Source organism: Aptenodytes patagonicus, chromosome 6 (genome assembly GCF_965638725.1).
Source record: "Aptenodytes patagonicus chromosome 6, bAptPat1.pri.cur, whole genome shotgun sequence".
Classification (NCBI taxonomy): domain Eukaryota; kingdom Metazoa; phylum Chordata; class Aves; order Sphenisciformes; family Spheniscidae; genus Aptenodytes; species Aptenodytes patagonicus.
Genome location: NC_134954.1, coordinates 50,010,179 through 50,025,102, shown reverse-complemented (window position 1 = coordinate 50,025,102; position 14,924 = coordinate 50,010,179). Strand labels below are relative to the sequence as shown.

General features: G+C 35.4%; 1 protein-coding gene across 1 annotated transcript in view; it reads right to left on the bottom strand.

The window, feature by feature from the left end:
- PDE11A (phosphodiesterase 11A) overlaps positions 1-14,924 on the bottom strand; it is a 142,244-nt gene that overhangs the window by 62,832 nt on the left and 64,488 nt on the right. The window contains exons 5-9 of the mRNA XM_076340748.1: positions 12,226-12,290; positions 7,561-7,696; positions 5,028-5,103; positions 3,479-3,546; positions 3,027-3,119 (exon numbers count right to left, since the gene is read on the bottom strand). Of these exons, the coding sequence (XP_076196863.1) occupies positions 3,027-3,119; positions 3,479-3,546; positions 5,028-5,103; positions 7,561-7,696; positions 12,226-12,290 (438 nt within the window). The remainder of the gene's footprint in view (positions 1-3,026; positions 3,120-3,478; positions 3,547-5,027; positions 5,104-7,560; positions 7,697-12,225; positions 12,291-14,924) is intronic.

Below are 14,924 nucleotides of genomic sequence, written 5' to 3'. Positions count from 1 at the left end.
ATTAGCACCTCTATGCTATGCCTGACATTCTCTTCAATACCATGCTGGCGACGAAAGCATGAAATATAACGCACAAGGTACTGCACACCTCCTCTTATTACCTGTAAGTATGCATGCATTTACATGGAATGCATTATATCCTTATGCGACGATACTAACATTGAATAAGCACTCCAGAAGGTGCGAGAGCCATCCGGTGGACTGGACCCACCAAGGTCTGACTGTGCGTGGGACGAGGCGCCGGTCCATGAGGGAGCTCACAGAGCCAGAGTGCTACTAGCAAGGACAGGTCCTCCTCACCACACAGCAACACCCGATCTGCTTATGTGCTAAAGCTTTGATATATATTTCTCATTTTGAAATTGTTTTAATCTATGAATGTCTCTGCTACTCATACAAATACCTAAACTCTATCTCAAATGACCTTGGCTTGCAATACCTTGTGGCAATAAGTCCCAAGATGTATTTACTCATATCAATTTTAGAGGTGTCATCTTTTACAGTAACAGGAAATCATTCCTGCACTATAAAAGAATAAATAACAAACACCAATTTACTTGTTCTGTCCCACGTTTTACTTTCTATAACTACACATCATGTCCTTCCTCAAATAGTATCTATTTTTCTGTCCAACCATATCATAGCTTCTCTCAGAAATCTGTAAGATTAGTAAAATTGTCTTCTGCTATGACAGATTACACTTAATATCAAAATTCTCGTCAAGCTTCTCTTTTATTCACATTCATTATATCCCTCTAGATTTTTACAGTCTACCTTAATATTGATTATTCTAATCTTTTAATAATTTACAAATTTTGCATCCTTAATACCTAAAATAGTATTTAGCCTGGTTTTGAATCCTATGGCATCCTACTGTCAACCTTTGCCCATCATTTATTTACATTTTGGTCTTCTGTTTATTAGTCCATCTTATGAGAATTCTATATGAAAAACAGTATTTGTATATCTGCGTAAGAATCTTATTATGGTATATATAAAATTGATTTATTTTACATCTGATATCAACGTCATTTTCAAATGCCACTCATTGCCATCCTAGCTAAATACATAAATACTAATAAAGTATTCTATTATTGAAAAACGGATTCACAGTCCTTCAGAATATACCATTCTTTTGTTCAGTACTTGTCTGCTGTATATTCAATCACTTTATACAAATATTATCATGAGTTGTAGCTCATTTATAGAAAGAATTACTCTTCACTGAAGCATAGTGGCCATTTATCAAAACTATAATCTACATTCAAGCTATATGGCTATTAGTCTTTTTTAGATCAAAGAAAGAAGCTGTTATTTTAAACCAAGAAATTTAAATTTCCTTGATTTCAGTAGGAAATAACAAACTTCTACGTTAACTTTCATCCCTATGTATCTGGGTGCGATATCCGGCACTGCTTGTTTTTCTTGCCAGGAGGAGTATTCATTCTAAGGTGTAATATTGCACAAATATGTGGGGCATATGAGGGCTATAGTAATTCATGACTATGATATGTAAAGAATAAGGAATCTTGCAGGAGGCCTGAAAAGGAAAGTTTTTAACTTTCCCTCCTAAGTGAATACTTGTACAGGAATAATAAAAAAGCCACTTATGCTTAGAATGTTTCCTAACACAAACAGTCCTATTGATATTGACTTCAGAAAGCCTTAACATGCCTATGTGCTTTATAGGATAGATCCCCAATACATAAATATCTCCAACCCTAAAGCAAAGAAAAAAAAATTATGCCATCTTCATAGCAATCCAGTTTGGTTTGATTTTTAATAGAGAGAGAAATTCATATCTCAATCAGGCCAACACTCTTTTTGTGGTTCTTATTATAATGGTGGGTACTGTATAAACTCAAAGGAGCTACACAGTTTAAGGGTGCACACATCAGGGATAGCTAGATCATTTTCTTCTCTTATTGCATGTGAAATTTAAAACAATACCGAAATCTTAGCGACATTACCCTTTCATTGAAGGAATGTTTTATGATTAATCAGTCTTGCATAATACTTTTTAAAAGATCTTAAATTTCATTCAAACCATTCTTAATTATTGTTTTAGTAGGAATAACGTAAATTTGTAATGCTGTCCTCAAAACTCCAATCTTTGTTCTCACCAAGGTTATTTTTAAAAATTTTTAAAAATTATGTTTAAAGTCTCCAGAATATAATAGAGAATAGTGCTTTACTGTTGAATCAGCTTACAGAAGTTTAAATAATCGTAATTTTTTGAAATGTTCTGCATTTTAGAGTTTATTTTACAGGAGCTGGTAGATTTCATTCTTCATGAATGGGCAGGGGGGGCAGAAACAGGAAAAGAAATTCCTACAAAGGCAATGGGCAAAAAAAAGAGAAAGCTTTCCATCCTTTTAGCTACTCTATATGTATTTTAGAGAAAGACATGATGTGTTGGAGTGCCAGGGCCTTGCATTATGTATTGGCCTTGACCCACAGCAGAGCTCTTACTGAGCTGCCAGCCATCCTTGCTTTGACTTTATTCTAGAAAGACATATCTGATAAGGGTTCGGAGATGTTGCTTTTGATACTAAAAAAAAAGGTATGATGATGATTACTTTTTTCAAATTTTGTCCTATTCACAGTATGTTTTACTTATACTTTGTAACACTAGAAAAACAAGCAGCTATCTAAAATATCAAATCCTAAGGAATTTTCAGTTACTGATGGACAAGAAAAATACATATAACACCTAGATTAGTTCCTACACTTACACCTGTAAGAAACTAGATTCTCCATCATCACTGCCCCCCCTTCTAATGTAAAAAAACATAAGCATCAAATGAGATATCCATGTTCAAAATTACTTAAGCTGTGCATGAGCTCCACAGCTAAGCGTACCCTGAGAAAGTTTCCCTTCAGCATTACCTTAATAAGACAACACTCTAAGGTGCAGGGAAGTAGATATAGAAAATGATGCTAACTACAATAAATTCAGAAGCAGTAGGTCTCTTTACATGTGACACTTATGAGCAAGAAAAGGTTTCATTAAGATGTACACATACGTCAAGAGCCACAGACTGTTTTGCCCAGGATTTCTTCACTTGGTCATACATAATTGTGTTGTTGATGCCCAGGCCACAAAAAATAACGAAAGCCTAAAATTAAAAAGAAAAAAAGAGAAGGAAGTCAATTATAATACAGACACAAAGGTGAATGCTGGCTTAATCATGAAAAGGAATTGCTTGGAAACATCAGGAATAATCATGCTTAGACAGGTTATCTTGAGAATGCAGGTAAGACACTGGCCTCAGCAAGATGAGAAAGATCAGATGCAAGAAATTTGTTTTAATTAGGATTCAATCTTAAGTGAGGAGTTCTGAGAATTAATGTCAAACCATAAATACAGACAATATATTCTTCCCCCCTCCCTAGAGTAGGCTGGAGCAGCATTACCCAGAAATACCAAATCCTGCTGAAAAAGTATGTTATTGCTACAAAATTGAATGCCTCTTACTTCAAACAGTCGCTGGTCGGCATCGTCAAAGGGTTTCCCATCAAGCCTGTTCAATACTTGAGCTACCCCTTTAGAAAGAGTTAATACGAATTATAATCTTCATTCATTAATTCACAATGCAGAATATTTTATTTATTGGCAACATTTAAAATACATCTTTCAAACTGAAAAGCAAAACTGCAAATATTTATTCTGAAAATCATTAGACAGACATAAACATGTGAAAGTCTGATTGTTTTGATACCAGGACTCAGTTTATTACTTTCAACTGTTATTCTTTACTCTCCAAGTATAATATTGCAAATCTAAAAGTTACTCGCAACGCTTTTCACAAAAGGTTAAAGATCTCTTTGGGAAAGAACTTTAGCACTTTGCTAACAGCACTCATGTAAATTCTCCTAGCAATTTGGAGTTACTAATATAATTTGCTCAATCAGTACCTTCGTTCCTAAAATCTTAGTTGGTTTAGCATCACCTGGGTATATAAGTCCTTTTTTCTCATGACTGGTCCATAAATTTATTGAACATTTTTTCATTAAAAAAAAGTAATTTCCTTAAACCACTTCAAAAAGAAAGTGTTCAAAGCTCTTGGCTCTAGCTGAACTAATACTGAGTTCTACTGCAACAAACCATTTCTATTTCATTTAGCTATGATATGCCCTTAGAAAAATACTGTAAGAGCTATCAGCAGTCAAAGTTCAGTTTCTTTCTACTTCAAGGTAATACGCACTTCACAAGAAACAATGAGCCATATTTTTAAAAGACTCAATTCCCACATCACCTCTGCCGAACAAGCTCAAAGATCCTGATCCTGCATGGCACCGAGTGCCTTCAGCAATGCACTACGGATCTCAGCTCTCGCTGACAGCCACTACACACAGGGATGTAAGTCTTGCCCTGCTGGTTTAAATTGCTATTGCTTTGACTTGAATTATTCTGTGGAAAGTTGGAGAGGAATCTGGCACTGTTATTTACAAACGGCGCTCCTTTTTGTGCCAAAAGCAGGTAATAACGCAGGACCAATTGCAGGTGTATCATAGCTGAGAAGCATCATATCAAACAAGCAATAAAACCCTGTCACGTCCTGATCCAGCACACACCACTGCCACAGGCAACTCTGACAGCTGCCACAGCCTCTTCGGTAAGTCTTCCCTGACTGAGTAGTTTATCATTACAGAGGGAAATGACCACTTTGCTGGACTGCAGAAACGGTTGCCCGAGTTGCATACAAAAAAGGGAGACCCAAGACAAGTATCAAAGCATATCAAACATTTTTCACTAATATTGTTAGAATTTCTGTTTTCATCTCATTAGTCTTCAAGTTTCAATACAATATATAACTTAACAATGACACAATGGGAAAGCTGAAAAAGTCCATACAGTATCCAAGTCAAAACATCCCTTCTTGGATACTTAGCATGCATCCTAGGTACCGTAACTTCTTAACAATATTCAGCTGGGAAAAAGAAGAAAAAGGAACATAGAATTAAAAAGACAGAATTAAATTTACATTAGCAGAAAAATGATGCAGCTCTGAGGAAGGTCTTACCGATTATTTGGTGGTTGCTATTCCATATAGGAACACACAGAACAGACCTTATGTGAAAGCCAGAAATCTGGTCAGCCTAAAACATAGAAATGAGAGCTTCCATTAGCGGTAGGTACCATTTGCAGCCTTTTACGTTCTAGTAATAGAAACATCAAGGAGTAAGTTTACATTTACAAGTGTCATTCCATACGGATCAGCTCTGCCTCAGAAAAAAATTTCTGCTGAAACCTCATTCACAGTAAGATTAACCAAAAGTCACAAGGATTATTCTAAAAATTGCCAAAGAAAATACAAACATTGCCATCTTTGCCACAGAAAGCTTATACTATTTGACTTCGATTTGGAATTAAAGACAAACTGCAACTGAGGGCAATGTCCAGACAACTCCTGGATTACTTACACTGGTGGATTAGTAGAGACAACCTCCATTGAATAAGTGGTGCCTTAGAAATACTCTTTCCCAATTGTCAAACTGAAACTGGATTTAGCAAAACAGCTATAAAACGGGGCTTACAGGAAATACACATTTTCAGAAGAAAGGCAAGAGTAAGTAGGGAATTGTGCAGAAATGCAAGCTAGGAAGAAATGGAAGGATGAGGTCAAAATCAAGATTTGAGATTTTCTATGTAGGTTTAATTGGTCCTGGAGTTCTGAAGAGAATTTTCTGCCTCATTTATTGTTTTCTATCTAATATAGTATAAAACTTTGCCATTTATTACAAGTGTCACTGTTTCTCTCTTTTCTATGGTTAATAAGCTTTATTCTTTAGGGTCATTGTTGCAAAATCTGAAGAAAAGAAAATATTTTTTCAAAAGAGATTAGAGTAAGAGAGTGGGATGAGCCCACTCACAGGAGATGTTCTCCTACTAAAACTGCCAGTGCTACAGGCAATCTGTAATAGAAGAAAAGACCAGCAATAATTCATATACTGGAGGCAGCAGGGGATCACTCATCTCCTAGCTAGCCAAAGATATAACTCGAGTTTTACTAGAGTACTGCTTATTTGTACATACCCAAAACTCATCACTGAAATCAGCATGGAGGGCCATCTAAAATCCATGGGAGTGGGGGAACAATTGCCTCAGATGTATATCTTAAAATGAACTCAATGAAAATACTTTGGCATTAAATTATCTGTGAACGAGTTTAAAATTGAGCATCAACATTTTAAAATGACAATTAGTGTTCTGGGACAAAAAAAAAGTTTTTAGTAGAAGCAGAGAACAGAATATCTGTTCATAACTACAAATGTGTTTGATTATCTAAGTCATAAGGGATAATACATTCCTCTTACTACACTTGACTGTCTGTAGAAATAATTGATTGTTAACAACTGAATTTAAGAATTAAATTTTCATAGGAACCCACCACCAGAAAATAATTATTGCCCTTTGTATTAAGTGTTTTCTTTTTCTATATATAAATTGTGCAGTGCCTCTAATTTGGAAAGGACTAACTGTGAAACAAATGGATAGCTGAATTATTTAGGACATGCTAGATTAAAAGTACAACTGCAAACATACCAAGGACTGGCATGCTTTATTTTAGCATATCTATTTGGCAAGAAATAGACCCCAGGCATTAATTGTACTTTTTGAAATTCTGAACAAATTAGCATCAACACAGTTTTCTTGTACACTTTTATAGCAGGCCCCTTTTATTTTTCTTGTTTTGACAAATTCTGCTGGTTTGAGATAATCCCTTTAATGACACATGGAATAAAACTGGAACCAAGCAAACTCGCAACATGAAACACTTCCAAGCACACTTACTGTAGTAATATAGTTTGGCAAGCTTGCTGACCAAGGCTGTCCACTGATTAATGTGCTGCTGGCCAAGTCCCCCATAGTAACACTGTTTCACTGGATAGAATTTAGTGAAGATTTTGTCCTTCCATATGCCTCTAACATTTATTTAGGCGTTAAGTATACATATACATTTTTATCTGTATCTACACCTTCCTAACTGAGGCTGGAACGAATACCTTAGGATACACAAACAACTTTTATTAGAAGTGATACGTATCTTGGAGAAATAACTAATCCAATGTGTATATTTTATTTGTGCAAGTTAAAAGGTTAGTTGACTAAGTTAGATCACAAACAACATTTGTGTTGATAGCGGTTCTGTTTACACTTTGTGTGTGTACAGTCCCAGTCACGCCAATAGCTGACAACAATGGCGCTGCTAACACTGAACACCAACAGTGGAATTTTCACCAACAAAAATCAGTTTGCATAAATATCAAAGCACTTGATAGACGATGGTATCACTTATAAAGACAAAAAAAAAAAGAATCACGGACTGAAACTAACATAACTGCCTAAAATCATACACTAATTCAGCGACCTGTGTTTACTGTATAAAGCCATGTCAACACCAGCAGATCAGAAGGAGGACATACTGGATAGAAAAAATAATTCAAAATAAATATTCACATTTTACAGCCACTTGGCTATAATGATAAAATTGTGTTATATTAGTTGCAATGCCAAAAATGTGATGTATATTTACATTTCTAAAAATCTCTTACTTCAGCATCAAAGCGAGGATCCTGATAGGCATCACTGATATTCACTGGGAGACCCGTGGAAGCTACGAGTTCAGCAATGCTATTATTTATTAGCCAGTCGGAATAAGATGATGATTTCTCCATGCTGTCTTTGAAACTATCAAAAGGCATAACAAGGGAAGAAAAGAATACAGTCAACATTGCTTGAAAGTCCAGCACGTCCTACGGGCATAGTCATAGGAACAGCAGAACCATTCACAGTTATTAATGGTTACTAAGCATTATCTATGGAACAATAATTTGTTATTTATTGAAATGGTACATCAAAAATTCTCTCTTTTACACAATTCTTTCTCTTGAAAATAGAGGTCTCCAAAGTAAACTAAATACAGCATTTAATAATTAAATGCATTTACATATGAATCAAGAGTGGGATTATGTTCCAAGTTTCTGTGGGATACAGGCCTGCTCATCAAAAGCAACCAGTTTTAAATATTTTCCGTAGAGCTACCTGAAAGTATATAATTTTAAGATTTTAATTTTTCAAATTAGTATAATAATTTGAGGTATTTTTAATTCATACTTCCAATAATTTTCCTGTCAAGGGAAATGCCATTTTTTTTATTTTGGTCTGAAATGCCAGACCTGAGTGGCTGAAGAAGGGATCATGAAATAAGTCTTAAAATCAATAATGTAAGTGTGTTGCAGCAGGTGGATCCAAGTAGACATACAATACATTAATGTTTCCTTTTTTTTTTCCTGGCTCAGCTTCTGCCACAACTACTGAGGGGCTAGAAGGCTGTCAGTAAATGAACATAAGACACTAGAATTATGGGCTCAACTCACCACACTCCACCACAGCTACTCCAGAAAATTCAGTATCTACACAGACCTTAAAGTCCTCACCTTATACCTAATCTAATCAGCAGGAAAGTTCTCACTGATTTGTTGCAGACAGGTTTTTGACATTGGCAAGGGGTAGCTATTCATGTGTGAATAAACAAATGCATGTTGTCTTAGTTTTGAGAAGAAAACTGATCAATTTTCAACACCTGAGAAACATTACTTAGAAAAAAGTGACTCTGAGCAGCCATGGAGAAGACTACAATAGCTTGAAGCTTCAAAGTAATGCACATGAATGAAAGAAGGATGCACAGTAAAATGCTTGGAAGACTCAATCAAAGTGAAAGGATTGATTTTTTGTTGGCTGCATTGATTTTCTGGAGACTAATTCAACTAAGTCACTCATTTGAAAGAAAACTCAATATTCTTAAAAGACTATAAAGAAAGATAATAATAATGATTTACACAAATAAATCTAAGTGTATCAACTTTCATTTGGGATAAGAATTTTGAGTGACTGTAATAAATGTTATGTGTATACTTTGACAGGAACCTTTACAGAAATGTAATGTTTTTTGAGCTAAGTAAAAAAATTCACGTTTATAATTTAAAATTTATTTCAGACATCAATACTTGAGAAGCAAAAAAATCTTTAAGGATAAGAATCTAATTTCAAATGCAGAGCGCTCAGTTCATACCTTAAAAATCTGGATGATGTTATCATCATATTATAAGACACTTTAAATCGGAACTGGATTATGGGTGTCAAGCATTTTAAGCAGCAAATGAATTCAAGTAAAAGAAACAAGATATAATTCAGGAAGAAATTTTAAAAGCGTGTTCTACTATGTTGTCTCCATTCCTAGCAAGTATTTCACAACTACACCCTGGAAGAGAGGCACTCAACTTTCACTAGGAGGAAATATCAATGTTTAATTCTGATGCAAATCACAGCCAGCTGGCTCTCTCTCCATCCTCAGCAGCTCAGAAGCTACTCTAAAAATCACAGGCAACAATTTTCTCCAAACTGTGGAAAGCTGTGAGTGAGTCCTGCTGGACTGATGCAGGCAGCTGCATGCCACTATCCCTGTCTTGCCCACACACTAGCAGGAGCACCGCATGCCAGGCAGGAGAGAAAACCCAGCTCAAGAGCACCGAGCAGTGCTGCAGGCTCCCCTTATGCAGCTGCTTGCCTTGTTATCTTCCCCAAAGTCTCCCTGACAGGGATGGCAGAAAGTACAGTAGGGAAGTGGTACAGCCAAAATCACGGGTACCTTCAATCCTCTCTAAACAGTGACATGAACCCTTCCAGCTCCTAGGACTAGAAGAGCAGAAAGATGCCTTAAGAAGCGTAAAAATACTGCAGGGAACAGGGTGAACCCTCAAGGCTTCTAAGATTTATGTTATCTTTTTTCGAAGGGAGAGAAAATTTAGGAGACTTGGCAAACCTGTACTTCAAGAACAAAATGATTGGCAAAAAGGAGAACATCAGTCTGCCAATATGGATAATAAACAAACTTGATCATGGTGTGTGCTGAATAACTGCAAACTGAACATACAAATGCAAGTATGGTCTTGCAAGGTATTTCTTTACAACAAACAGCAAAGAAAAAGACATATGAGAGTATTTAGGGACTAAACAGGTGAACTGCTATTAGCCAGATGTAAGAAGGGCAAAAGAAAAGCCAATTTCTTCTAAAACTGTGTGAGAACGTATGTTAGGACATGAAAAGTTATATTGTCCTTGCAGCTTCTCTCTCTTTCAGATAGAACTTATAACTAGAACTGTTCACAACCTATAATCTCTTTGGATTTCCACTAAAATTTCAAAGAAATAATTTCTATCTTCACTGGTGTGATGATGAAGAAACTCACCTTGCCATTTTTTTCCACATGAAACATCTCATGACTTTACATTAGTTAGGGCTGCAGAATGTAGAATGAAAAGGGCAAAACTCACTAGAAAAATGCTCAAATGTCAAGGGCTCACGGCATTGTTCTGTATCCTAAATAACCTTTATTTTCCCTCTATAGTGCCAATAACTCAAGCTGTGCCTGTGCTAGATCCAAATGTGACATCATATCCACCAGTCTAACCTTAGTCTTTGTAAAACCAACTTCACTCTCCACTGAATGAAAAATGAAAATATAAAGACTTATTGCTTTTTCTAAGATGCACAGAAATATACCTTCATAAATCTTATAAAGACTAGCTACCATGTTGCACGTGTTTATTCATGTCTCAGACTAAAGTTAAAATAATCTTGACTACATGCAGAGCAGGCTACTACAAATTGCTTTTTGGTAACATGTTAATATAACTATGGTAACAAGAAATGAGCCAGCTTGGTTATCTTGACACCACTCTACATTGTTTTGACTAATCTGGCTACAGATCAAGTTTGAGAAAAACAAGAATAACAACCACATCCCTTGATTCATACTCCTGTCCCTGAACAAAAGGAATGTATTTTCACCAATTTAATTGACCTAGGAAAGACCAACTGCTACTCTGAAGCTCTTTGTCAAAAGCAGTAACTTGTGATTCCCAGATGAATCAGCAGATTTATTCATATTTAAACCTTCCTATTTTTTATCATTTGTTTTCCTTTTCCATTTGTCTCACTGTTCCCATCTCTCAACTAGTGGATAGGGCATGGAAGAGGTCTAGCTTCTACCTGTCTTTCTGTGTGGCCCTGGACTCTACTGTCAGCTTGCACACCTTAAAAATAACACTACTCATTTTTGTAATGCTGTGAGATCAATCAATGAAAAGCATTAAGAATTATGACCTGTCGTAATCTGGAGTACAACGTGCACATTCACCTTAATGAAGTGGTGGCTTCTTACCACACTGGAGGTGAAGAAATAAAACATGAAAGAAGGCAAATTACCCAAAAATATTTTTAAAAGCTGCTTAAAGGACTTAAATATGGCAAAACACAAAGTAATCTTCAAGTTTGCTAAGCTATGGAGAGCAAGTTGGACAGAAGGTTAGGTTTATCATTATGGCAGCCATTTGACATGGAAAATTCTAATTCAGAATCAGTATGAATTGATTTGCATAAAATGTGTATGATAATCACTGAGTTTGGGCCCTGAAAGATGGGAGAAACCTTCTCACAATAGCTCTGAATCTTCATCCACTTGTTTGGTATGTAGGACATTTTATGTGAACTGTTACCAGTTGTATTATCTTGTAGGAATTAATATAGTAACCCCACATGGACAAAAAGATCTTTGTAGTACTACTTACAATCAGCCCTTTATCCACATTTAAATACAGCTCCTACTAAGCAAAACATATACTTATATTTTGACTGGGCTCCCAAACAAGATTTAGTCACAGGAACACAATTTCTAGGAAATACATGTTCTCTGACGTTTTTAGGCTTTCCAACTTAATGACAAGAACAGAAAATTTTACTGAAAACCTTTCAACACAACTGTAAGGAGGCATTTTATAAGACATCAACCAACAATCTAAAATAATTTTGTAATTTTTACTTCAGTATTTATTATGCCATACAACATTTGTGTGTTCTCCACGAGTTCAACAATAAAAAGTCATCAGTTATTTCCTGGTTTCTTCTCTGAGACACTGATACAATGTTAGCGCATATGTATACACACACATATATATAAAAATATAGGCACGTATATTTATTCAAGCAAGTCTCCATTTGAAGCAAGCAGGAATCTTGTCTGAGTAAAAACTGTAGGCTCACGCTTTTCAATCAAAACTACTCAAAGTTCCATAAGAAAATAAAACTATGATCAAGTAAATTTAAAACTATGCGAAAAATAAAGTAATCCATTACCATAGAAGACATGAGCACTAACCTGTTGTCAGTATCAGCACTGCATTTTGGAGATAACAACTCAAAGGATTTTGTAAATTTCACCACCTGTCACAAAAAAGTAACTTAAAATTGTTATTAAGATGAATAAATATGTAAGAAGAGAGTAACGTAAGGTTCCTATATTTTAACCATATTTTCATCCAATGGTCTTAGAAAAATAATTCAATCTGTATTCCCTCAATGGAGAATTCGTGTTCAAAATACACACTGTGCACAGTTCACCAACAAACAATATCAAATCAAATGATAACTTTAGATTCCTTCAGGAAACTATTTTCTACAACAGTATATGCTTCCCCTCAAAGGGCTTTGGAACATAAATTATGGAGCTTTACCCAAATTTCACTTTTTTAATACAGGAAAATAAACAGAAAGACCCATTTGCACTACTAATCGCAATCAATTTTCCTTGAACATATGTGCCAACAGCACGTAAGTGAAACATTTTAAGAGTGGTTAATGTGACGTAGAACACAGGTAATGTTTTTGGATGCTAGTATGAGTCCCCATCTTCCACTTCAGTTCTGTATTGTAAAAGCTTTTCACGCGATGTACAAATGACAATGTTTTAGATATGGCTTAACACTGAGTTACTCTATGGAGATCTATTTTGATATATAGGTTAATCCTCCAAAATAGGGGGAAATCAGGAAAATAACTGTTTTGCCACTTGTAAAAATGACCAAGTGGGTGGCAAGATGCTATTCTCCTACTCCAAATTAACCTAAGATTTATGACTGTTTAGAAAAAGTTTAGGCTTAACTGAATACCTTGGCTGTCCACATTTCAGAATTTGGTCTAGAGGAATGAGAACTCATTGCCTGTGGTTTGGAAGAAAAACCCTCTGTGCTCAAAGGTAGAAATAGTACCAAGAGCAGAAAAATGAAGTGAACAATGCCACCCACAGCCTGCTACTAACACAATGTACTGTTCTGTGAAAAATAAAAATCACATTATACTTGCAAACATAGTGACATTTCGTAAGAATGTAGTAGAACTGTATCTTGTAATTATAAAATCAGTGTGGGGGGTCTAGAAAGAGAAAATGAACTAGAAACATTAAAATTCTATAACAGAGAATATATAAACGAAATACAAACCTTGATCTTGCTTTTATGAAAGCTAGTGTAATTTAGGGCATACTCCACTGAAAGTACTTAATTTCTATTAGTTTAAATGAAATGAGAATCACAGCTTTCCTCCAGGAAAGAAAATAATGGGTTTTTTTCTGCCATACACACAAACTTATGATTCCATCTCTGATAATCATTTAGAGTTGTCACAGCCCAGCAACAAATAATCAATTACAGAGTCAGTGAATCCAAAGATACTTGGATAGAAAAAACAACGATATTACAAGCAACATTTTTATCCTTCAACTACTTCTCAAATCAGTAGGAAAGAGGATAGTTTGTGTTGAATAGCCTGAAAACACTGAAGGGAGCTACCAATATAAAGGCAGTCACTTATTTTACTACTAATAACAATAGTTATAAAAATGTTAAACATTTTTAAAGAGGTTCTCATACCCTATGAATGGCAGTACTACAAAGTACCAGTGAAAGCCCCTGTCAAAACTGTGCATGAAACCCAACTCTTGACAAATGCTTTCAAATAGCTTATGTCCATCTGTTCATCTTAACAGAGCTCTACAATGAAATAATTATTCCATGGTCAAGTGGACAGAGCAATTGCAAAAACCAAAGATACTTCAGTAAAGTTGAAATTCACATTTTCTCTTCACCTGCTAATGCAAAAGCTTCTTCCTATCACAAGAACAAGTACGTGACTATCTAGACATTTGTATGCAAATGTGTCTTTTCCAATGGATTTTCTGTTACCTCAGGGAAAAATTACTAGGTCAAAATAGCAAGAGGACTTATCTTTTCACAGCATTTTCATAATTTAGGAACTGAGACTGGTTCTCATTATTTATTTTGCGAAGTATTAAAGAAACTTGTTAAAATGTGCAAACATAGCTACTCCCAAACATACCCCTGCCAATGGCTAGAGTGCGTGGAAAACTTTCAGGAATAAACAAATCCCATGGAGTAGTGGCCACCAAAAGTAGCTGAGAAAACTCCGTGTGTTGCAGGTTCAGCCCTTACTGTCTTGCTGTTCTTCCACATTCAAATACTGGATTTCACAAAAAAACCCCAAACATTCATGACGCAAGTTCAGAAGCTGACTACTGTGAAGACACTGATTAGATTGCTGTAAAGCCCAGTAGCTGAATACACAGGATGGTCAGTTAACAAAGTCTTGATGAGTTTATTTTTATCTGTTATTTCTGAGGGACCAGTAGTCTGATTAAAAATGCAACATGTTACATAGTAGAATAGAAACTACATAAGTATTTCAGTTTGCTACAGTTAAACAACAATAACATGCAAAAGTATGAACACTGTAGAAATATCAACAAAGATGTCTGATAATTCTTTATTGGAATGTATGCAGAAAAGGTTAGTTCTAAAAATGAGAATGAAAGATTTGGTTGATGATGCAGCTGTTTCTGGTTCTGAAACTGCTTGCAAGCACCACCCATTTGATAAGTTATTAGTCTGAAAATGTTAGCAAGGTCATAAATTCCAGGTAAATGTAAGTGAAGCTACAGACAGGATTTTTCTTTCCTTCCATTGGCTATACCATGAAAGAAAGGAACTGAGCAAATAAATATTT